The 9,999-nt window shown below is 40.5% G+C and overlaps 2 protein-coding genes and 1 pseudogene across 2 annotated transcripts in view; all 3 read right to left on the bottom strand.

The window, feature by feature from the left end:
- TXNDC12 (thioredoxin domain containing 12) overlaps positions 1 to 9,999 on the bottom strand; it is a 24,194-nt gene continuing 14,195 nt past the window's right edge. Inside the window, exons 3-7 of the mRNA XM_011370499.2 lie at positions 5,863 to 5,915; positions 4,892 to 4,965; positions 3,197 to 3,266; positions 2,501 to 2,584; positions 1 to 272 (exon numbers count right to left, since the gene is read on the bottom strand). Coding sequence (XP_011368801.1) covers positions 193 to 272; positions 2,501 to 2,584; positions 3,197 to 3,266; positions 4,892 to 4,965; positions 5,863 to 5,915 — 361 coding nt within the window. The 3' untranslated portion in view covers positions 1 to 192. The remainder of the gene's footprint in view (positions 273 to 2,500; positions 2,585 to 3,196; positions 3,267 to 4,891; positions 4,966 to 5,862; positions 5,916 to 9,999) is intronic.
- Positions 2,043 to 2,158, bottom strand: LOC111745967 (annotated as a pseudogene).
- KTI12 (KTI12 chromatin associated homolog) lies at positions 8,258 to 9,993 on the bottom strand. Its single transcript, XM_011370498.2, has one exon. The coding sequence runs from the start codon at positions 9,909 to 9,911 to the stop codon at positions 8,847 to 8,849; it is 1,065 nt and encodes a 354-aa protein (XP_011368800.1). The 5' UTR covers positions 9,912 to 9,993; the 3' UTR covers positions 8,258 to 8,846.

The raw sequence follows: 9,999 nt of genomic DNA, 5'->3' as shown, positions 1-9,999 counted from the left end.
CACTCTGCTGGATCCACAAACATGGAGACCAGCTTCTGCTAGCAGAACTCTTCCACAGTGAGAAAGCTCCTTTCCATCTAGGCAGGAGCAAAGTTTCTTGGCTGATTTAATTGTTCTGAGCGATTCCTTAATATTCCCTCCCTGCTTTCCATCCAGAACACTAACTTTGATGAAAGAAGAGATACATTCACGTTACAACTCATCTTCAAGATGTTTCTCTCTGTAGGCATCACCCGTCAGCCTTTCCTGAGCTTCCTTCATCCCCTGAACAACTGTGAAATAAAGGTTGGGGGCAGGGGGTAGTATGAAGCAGATCTTTAATATTTGACTTTTGACAACCAATACAGATTTTTTTTTTTTTTTTTTAGGAGAATTATAAGAGAAGCATAGGACCTGGACTCAAGATCCAGTTCTGGATTTTAGCCCTGGAAAATCATTTTACCTCTTTTGTTTCCTCATCTATAAAATGAGGTAATGTGACTTACTTCACATAAGATTACTATAACATTAAATAAAATGGATAACAAAAGTGCTTTATAAACCTAAAAAAGTAAGTAGTCCTAAAAGAAGTCCTAAAAAATGTAAGTAGTTATTTTGGCTTAACCTCCAGGATCTGAGCTGAACCCCTATCATAGACTGTACAAGTTCACTTGTCACTAGGGAAATAGAAAATACCTTCCTACCATCCTCATTATATTCTTTGGATGAATGCTGAATTTATTTAATTTCTTATAGAGGTTACAGGTTACACTGATATCTGAGTGTGCATGCGTGCTGAGAGGGAAGATAATTTTCACTGAAGTGGTCATTTCTAGTGTGAACTATACGTGGAAGAAGCCAAATTCTCAGGTAAGAGAAACCTGGAAGGAAGGCTTTTAGGTAGATGGGAAATGGAACCTGTCTCAGGGCATCCCTCTTGCGGATTTAGACTTCAAGGAGGGCAGCTGTTTTGGTACAGACTCCCTATACAATGGCAGGTCAGGAGTTAAGTTGAGCCAGAATCTGTGAAACTCAAAAAGCAAGCCTATGTCATAAGAGGCACATAGGTAGTATAGTTTATTTTTCCTTTGTGTTTTACCTAAGCTTTTAGTAAAAACAGGATTGTATGTTCCAGTTTCATGTCAGCTGAGTCATGGGGGATTCAAGCAAAAGTCTTGTGTCCACATTTGGACTAATGTGTTAAAGGATAATGCCAGCATGGAGATGGTAGTGGTAATATGGATGAAATTCTAAAGGGAAGGTGAATCTCAAGGGTCAAGAGTTGGGGACCTAAAGTCCACCGCCCTTCTCCATGTAGAAAATTTCCCTCTAAAACCAACCTCCAGTAATGTGCATTTAGGTAAGGCAGATGGGCAGGAGAGGATGACCTCTCCAGATCTCTTTCCTCTCCCTGAGAAATAAGAATCTCAAGGACTCAAAACTTAAAGTTATCAACAACCTGGCAGCATGGCAATGGGAGATACACAGTAACTTAGCAAACGATCCCCTTTATAGATGACAGGGGGAACTTCAGAAGGAAAGCAGTGACAGTACATGGAATGAATTCCAACCTTTGCCTCTAAATTGTGCTCAAGGATTAGAGAACAAAAAAGCATGAATAACTTATGATTTCAACATTCCTTCACCTGTTTGTGCTATGCTGTTCTCTCTGCCTGGCACATGCCTTTCACATTCTGCTAGCTAGTCTCATTCTTCAGGACTCAATCCAGTCATCATCTCCTCCAGCAAGCCTTTCAGGACTCTCCACGTTGCCTCCTCCAGCTGCACACCCCCCCTCTTTTTTTTTCTATAGCTTGAAATGTCCTCCTCATATCTGTCCATAGAGATAAATTCTTATTCTTCTAGGTCCAGTTAAAGTTTACTATCTATGAAATCTTTTTGGCTTTTATCAGCTAATAGTTAGCATGCCCCTCCTTTGAATTCTTACAAGAACAGCATTAGTCCAGTAGAAAAAGAAAAACTAAGTTCTAGACTGAAATCCTCGCTCTGTGACATATTAACTGTGAGACTATGGGCAAGTGACTTTTTAAAATTATTATTTATGCCTACAGCACCTGGTCTTCCTAGGGGGTCTCCCATCCAAGTACTAATGAGGCCTGACCCTGCTTAGCTTCCGAGATCAGACATCAGGCTTGTTCAGGGTGGCATGGCCGTAGACCATAGACCGTGGCTCCACTGGGGTGTGAACCCAGGACCTTCTGCGTGTAAAGCAGATGTGCTAATCGCTACACTATGGAACCACATCCGCAAGTGACTATTTCTATGAGCCTTAGTTCTTCAGTTTCCTGTGGGTCAGTTAGCTCCCAAACGGATCATAAGTAGCTAGGGAAGGAGCTCAGTTTTATCTTTCTCTTATATTCTACACAGGATATAGCCAAAAGCTAGTCATGCAGATGCTCAGCTAACATGCTGAATTGAGCTTCTCATTACAGACCTTGCATATGGTTCATCCTAGCTAAATCTAGCAGCAACCCTCCCTTCTCTCTCAACATAATCATACCTTGCTCAGCACTGATGTAGAAATACTTGTAGCTGGGGTTTCCATTCTCATTGATAATTTCAGGACGTACCTTGCCACTGGGATCTATTGTAGACAAAATGGCACAGGGGTTGCAATAATTACAAGAGAGGTATTTCAAATACTATATGGTATACTAGGCCTTCTGGAAAATGAGACCTGCCTATCTTGGCAGCCCATTATCTCACCATCCTACTCCCTTGTGTTTTATGTTGAAATCAGCCTGAACTCTGCAGTCTCTAAACACAACCTACCATGCCTTGGCATATGCCCTCTTCTTTAGTCATTAAATACCTTTTATAAAATTGTTTATAGGAAGACATTTGTCTGGTTATAGTATTCCATTGTCTCAGCTGCCCCATGGTTTCAAGGGTGGGAATTGTGGCTAATCTCTTTCCCTATAGTGTTTCGCACAGTGCTTGACTTATGGATGATACACAAATAATTGAATGAGCAAATGAATGATCAATACTTTGGCATTGCTCACAAAAGCAGTTAGAAAAGCTTCCCTCGGACTTAAAGTTCTGGCATTCAGAATTCTCCCACTCTCTTGAAACTGGTTGTTTGTTTTTGTTTTTCAGCTATCCCAGTATAGTCTCACTAGGTGAAGTCAGTGTCTTGATTCATTTCTCTCTCCTTCTACAACATGAATCCCCAGATTAAGATCTTTTGCCTTACCCAGGAAAAGGATTCGTGGAATATAACCCCCATCAGGGCTAAAATCTTCATCCTTGGGCTCCTCTTCATCCTATAAAGTGTAAACCTTAAGTCAGATCATGTCAGATCACGTCTCCTCTCTCCTCAAAACCTTTTGGTGGCTTCCCTTCTCACTCAGGGTAAAACCCTAAGTCCCTGCAGTGGCCTAAGAGGCCATACATGATCTGCTACCTCGGCCCTTCTCTAAATTCACGTCTTATCCTTTCTTTAGACTATTTCAACCACCTGCTTGCTGTTGCTGTCATTAAAAAACCAGGCATGCTCCTAACTCAGGCTTTTGCACTTGTTTTTACCCTCCCCACGTACTTCCTCCATTATCCGCATGGCTTACTCCCTTTTCTGCTTCAAATCTTTGCTCACATGCCACCTTTTCTAAACATCTTTGCAAACTATCCACTCCACCCTTCATTTTTAGCCATAGCACTTACCACTGTCCGATATATTTTATTTTATTTATTCGTCTGTCTCTCCATATTCAAGTCCCCATATATAATTTCAATGGGGGCAGAAAATTTAATCTATTTTATTCTTTGTTCATTTCCAATACCCAATACCTGACTTGCACATAGTATTTCTTGAATGCATGAATATTAGAGACTGATGTTTTAGCTACAATTGTGGCACTGTAGTAGTCCTCCCAAGAGATATGACCCCACAATTAGCTTTCTTTTTAAGAAATCTCCTAACTTAGGGAATGCTCACTGAAAACAGTTTCCTTTGAGAGGAGATTCTAACTTACCATATAAAGTGGTAAGGAGTTCACATGCATAGGAAGAAATAGTAATTTTGTCATTTATAGTATAATCTCCTTTTCAGATGGTAAATTGGGTCATTTCTTCATTTAATGTAACTTTGCCTTGATTAAGGTGTATCAGCATTCAGCTATCCACTAGCTATATAAGCAATCCCTTAGCTGCCCCAACTTTAACTGTTGATGTGTTCAGAAAATTTCCAGTACTATGTTTTAAGTAAACATTATTTTATAGACTTTTATGACTAAAAGTATCATCATAGAGCATCCAAGTATCCCACATTTGAAGAGCGTAGCCTAAAAGGCAGCACAGATAGGCCCTAGTACCTATTCTCATCACTTATTAGGCTCTATGATCTTGACTAAATCACCTACCCTTTCAGGACTAAGAAGTTCTGTAAAATGGGGAAGAGTACCAATGACTTAAAAATCCCTTCTAAGATCTGATATTCTGACTTGAGATTCCAAAACCTCTGGTCTACGCGAAGTACATAAAGGATATCTAATGACAAAACAGGAAGGTTGTACATATAAGCCCAACACAGAGTATGTTTTCAACTGAATAACATTTTGCAGGGAGTTGTGGGCTGCAAGCGTGACTATACTTTAGTTCAGCTATACAAAGACATAGAAACAAGTCATGATCATAGACTAAGAATGAAGGGAACTTAAAATTTAGTCATCTTATCCAATCCCTCCTATCTTATTTCCTCCTACAAGTGGAGGCTAGATGGCTTTCAAACATATCTGATGTAAGCCTTAGTAATAAATAAAGGTCAAGAGAAAAATACATTTATACAAGCAGCCAGCTCTGTTGAATAAGATTTTATACCATTAATGATGGTAATTCTAAAAGAGTAAAGACTTAAACTCATAGCACAAAAAATAAATTCTGGAAGTCTTACCTCAAGATTTACCATAACAAAATTATGGGAAAGCTCTGAAATTTCTGTAGATTCTGCAAATTTGGGCTTTAAAGCTAGGGGTAAAAAGATTTTGGAAGAAAACATGTTATATCCAAACCCTAACTTGCTGAGTTGATTCACAGAACACCCCCCCTTCTTTTAATTCCCCCCCACTTCCTCCCCTGACTAACCAGGCTTGGTGAACCCAGGGGGCCTGGTGCACCCGGGATATGGGCCATGGCTCCACTGGAGCTCGAACCCAGGACCTTCTGTGTATTGCATAAAGCAGATGTGCTAACCATTACTCTATGGAACCACCCCCTCTCTTTCTTTTTAATCTTTAGAACCAGAAATCAGGACACCTGAATTCTGATCCAACTTCTGACACTTACTTGCAAAGCTACGTGACTCTTAGTAACTGATTTCATTTTTCTGAAGATTTTACCTCATTTATAAAATATGGATAATGGTATACAAAAGAAAAAATTATTACTATTTGCTTTCTACACATTTCAATAATTTCTACTGAAGTAATAGACAGTAGGGTAACAATACTCTACCACTAATGCGTATATATATTATTACACTAATTATTTACACTAAGTTCATACTCAAAGTAGTGTAGTATACCAAACAAAAGAAAAAAATCTGACTGTGAAGTGGCAGCGTGGTATAGCAGGAAGAATATATGCTACAAAGTAAGATAACCTCGGGCTCTAATTCAGCTTCCTCTAACATTTTCTATCCACGTGACTATTGTAGCACTTAATCCCATATTCTACTTATTTTAACTGCTTCACCCTCCAATCCCTTGCAAATGTAACTGCAAATTTCTTGGAGCCAGAGAACCTATGTCATATATTTCTTTGGTATTCCTTAAAGCAATCAGCAGTGCTGGGCTAAAGTCACTGCTCATATTTTTTTACGTTAATATTTGAGAACACATCTGAGGTTTTATCATTTGCACTTACCTTTGCAAGCTCCACACCAGGACTTGTGGATAATCACCATCAGGGGCAATCCACTTAAAAACAAAACAAAGCAATTACAAACTAATAATTCCACTTGAAATCTATCCCAATGAAATGACAAACTTATGAAGACAAAGATTAATGTACAAAGACAGTCATGTAGTATGATTTCAACTGGGAAAATTTTAAGACAACCTATTCAATAACAGTAGATTGTTATAATAAAATTATTAGTAAGTTCTGACATTCCAGTAAACTGCAAATTTGGGCTTTAAAGCTGGGAAGAAATTGTAGAAGAAAACATCAAATTATAGTATTTCTAAATGTTATGGTTAGATAACCATTAAAAATATTAATAAAAAATTTCATTGGTATAATGTTAAGAACATAAAATTATTATCTATATTTTGCTTTTAATTATGGAATTATGTACAGAGAAGAGACCAAAGGAAATGTACCAAAACATAATAGCAGTTATCTCTGGATAATGGGATTGTGGATTTTTCTATACTTTTTCTGTATGTCCAAGTTTTCTACGATTATATGTAATTTTTACAATCAGAGAGGAAAAAGCAACTTCTTTTTTAAAATAATGAGCAACACAATCCACCTGAACCAGTCTTAGCCACATGCAGCTCTCAAGGCTCAAATGCCAACTTGTAGGAAGGCCCTAGGTAAGCAGCCATCATCCCACCCCTGTATCAACATATCAACATACCCTTATAACACTGCATTTACTACACTGAACTGTATCCATTATTTACTCATCTCACCCCACTGGACTTGGAGCTTCCTAAAGGAAGGAACTCTTAGCTGTGTTTATATCCTCTACAACTGGCACATAAAATAATATTGATAGCAAAGACTTACATAGCAATTACTATGTACCAGCCACTATTCTAAATATAATTAATTTAATAAGTGTCAAATGAATTACTCAGCTATCTCATCACAGGCCTACAAATTGGGGATGGATTTCTGCCTCTAATATTTGTAAAAGCTTACAAACCAAATAAGCAAGGCAAGCTTAGGTGAGAAGTGGGATTTAGGTAACTACAATAATAGCATAAGAGCTAAACACTTATACAACATTGTGCTATGTGCTTTCATATGCATTATCTCATTTAAATCCTCACAACAATCCTAAGGTAGATATTACTAATGGTCTCATAAAAGAAATGAGAAAACTGAAACTCTCAAGTGATAAAATATTTGGCCACATAAAATCTAGGTTCTGCCACTTAATTCATAAGTCTGACTCCAAAACAAATATTCTGACTAGTATGGTCTACTTCAATTTAGAACGGCAATCCAGAATTTATGGGTTTATACCCAACTAAATCAACAATCAACTTAAAATTAGAGAATGAAGGCTGGAAAAAGATTTAAGAGATTTCCTAATCCAAACCTCCATTTCGCACAGGAATCCTCTCATATATCAGAAAAAAAAGTGGTCTAGATTGCCTGATGAGCAAGAAATACATCAACAACCAAGGCAGCCCATCCTTTTAACAGCTCCTTGAACTTACAAAGCAGTTTAGAATGTCTTGCTTCCTCCTTTCTCCAAGCAAACTTCTATTCTGCCTTCTAGGGCAGAGGTCAGCAAATTACAAGACAGACCAAATCCAGCCCACTGCCTACTTCTGTAGGGCTGTGAAATACAAATTTTTTTACATTTTTAAATGGTTGAAAACAAATCTAAAGACTGGTGCCTTGTGATTGTTAAAATGAAATATTAACTCACATTTCAGTGTACATAGTTTTAATAAAACATATTCGCTCTCGTTTTTATAGTCACTGTCTATGGCTGCTTTTGTGCTAAAAATGGCAAAGCTGATAAGCTGCAAGAGACTCTATGGTCAACAAAGCCTAAAATATTTACTATATGGCCTTTTGCTGACCCGTTCTAGAGTGACTTACATATTAAGCCCTCTGTGAAGCCTACACAAAACCATCTTCTCTCAAAAGCTACTCCTTTCCTCCTCTGGACTCCCAAAGCATTCTGTGATCTTCCTCTGATCACCAGACCCTTACACCTTGTAATCATGTTTACTTGTCTGTATTTTTCACCAAACTATTAACTTCTCAAGGTCAAAGACTATACCTAATTCATCTTTGAAAACCATGAGCACTGGTAAGGTAAGTACCTACCATTTGTTTAATGAAATCAATGAAAGACAAGCTTAAAATGACATTTGCCTTGAAATACAAAATGAAGCATACTGTAGAAGTTATAATCACTCTAGGTTAGACCAAAACATCTAGTCTCCCACTAAGCACTACTGAAGTACCATTTCAGTCAAAGGCAAAATAGTAATACATATGGTATCTAAAATGTTACATTAATTACATAAAGAACGCTAAGTTACATTAAGTAAAAGAAATTCCAGCCAACTTTCTTCTTCTAAAAGATTTTATTAGATTATATGATCTAGTGGTTATGTCTTCCACTTCCACTAGAATCAAAGCTTCCTAAGGACAGAAACCAGTGGATTTATCTGTGATCCCAGGCCCCAGGATAGAGAATAGCAAAAAATTTAGCTCCAATATTCAAAACAAACTATTTGTGGTATGAAAGAAGGGCCAATGCAAATGCAGAAGTGTGCCATCTTCAGTTTCTGTTCACAATTGTTTTAAAACAATTCATCCATCCAGTCTGCTCTCCAACAATTCAGATGTGGGAAATCAATGGTGTGTGATATTCCAAGTAGAACCCAATCTAGGTAAGCGCTGTCCACCTGACCTCTGTCTTCTGGAGAAATCTGCCAAGATCCTACAGCTAGTTTATTCTCTCTAGTCTCAATTTATGCTGTAAACTCATGGCCTGGCACAGGAGCATTCAGGAAAGTGTAAGTAAATCAGTCAAAATAGCTCTAGTACCACACTTCATTATATTCTGCAGACATTCAAGATTATTATTTCCAGAGAAATACAGTCCAAGGGAGGTTAGATAAGGAACCATGGCTTTCCTCCTTACTCTCAAGTTAGTGTAGACTCTGGCTCAGATACTGCAGAAACATGTTGGCCAGCTGAGGAAGGTTCTCATTGTTGGGATGCATTTTGGTGTAGGAAATAAACTGGCGTCGGAGGCGACTCAGTTCGGCCATGGTCAATGCCCGGGTAAACCGAAGGTGCTCCGTGGTGCCGGGAAGCTTAAGCAAGTCTCCAGGGACTGCACTCTTCTGCGCTTCCATTAGTCCCGCCAATACCTGGCTAGTGACCTGATCCAATTGGTGCAGAAAGCTACCAGAGGCAAGGGGCTGGGACTGTGTAGACTGGTGGGGTGGAGGAGCCCGGTTCTCAAATAGGGCAGCACGGATCTCTGCCAGAGGCAATGGCTCCTCTAAGCCTACCAAGGTGAAGAGCGGCCGGTCCCAGCGGTTCCGAGAGTCAGGAGCCTCGAACCGGAGCGTTAGGGCCTCCAGAAGTTCGGTCGGGTAAAAGGCACTGGACACATGTTTTGCAGATTTCTCGAATTCCGGAGGCACGAGAGCTCGAAGATCTGGAGCCCTGGTTTCCTCCTGCTCCAGTTCCTTAGGTACGTCTGCCCCGGCGCTCCCATTTAATACACAGTCCACTGTTTGCGCTTCCCTGAGGACAGGGGTGCCGGCTGCCAGAGGTCTCCCTTCTTCCTCAATGAGCGGCTGCCGACTGACACTGACGTTCCGGCTCCAGTTATCCTCCGCGTCCGCCACCCGAGGTCCCCGGCTCAGACCGCCTGGCCGTACGCAGTAGACCAGGCAGAGAGGGGTGCGTGCCGCCCGCGCCAGGCAGTAGAGCTCGTAGCGGAAGCCCTTTATGTAGTTAAGTGAGTCGAGGATAACCACATCGTGACGACTCAGGCGCCGCTCCACCGCGGCTCGCAAGGCCCCACGCAACGCCTTCTCACGGGCGGAATCGCCGTACACTGTCGCGTCCTCCGCGCCCAGCACGGCCGCGTCATTTACCACATACACGGCGCGACCCTCAGCCGCCAACACCCCGCGAAGCTCTTCCGCGCGTCGACTCTTGCCGCTGTACGGCAACCCACAAAACACCACGAGAGGCATCTTTCCAGGGTGCTGCCATGTGCAATCGCGAGCATCAACTTCCGGGTTGTCGGCGTCTGACGCAAAGCGGAAAGCAAACGGCACTTCC

Source organism: Pteropus vampyrus, unplaced genomic scaffold (genome assembly GCF_000151845.1).
Source record: "Pteropus vampyrus isolate Shadow unplaced genomic scaffold, Pvam_2.0 Scaffold170, whole genome shotgun sequence".
Taxonomy (NCBI): Eukaryota; Metazoa; Chordata; class Mammalia; order Chiroptera; family Pteropodidae; genus Pteropus; species Pteropus vampyrus.
Note: the sequence above shows the minus strand (reverse complement) of the source record. Positions and strands in the feature narration are given on the sequence as shown.

Bases quoted from the DNA above. Each gene is read 5' to 3' on its own strand.
- KTI12 (XM_011370498.2), bottom strand. From the start codon at position 9,911: ATGCCTCTCGTGGTGTTTTGTGGGTTGCCGTACAGCGGCAAGAGTCGA.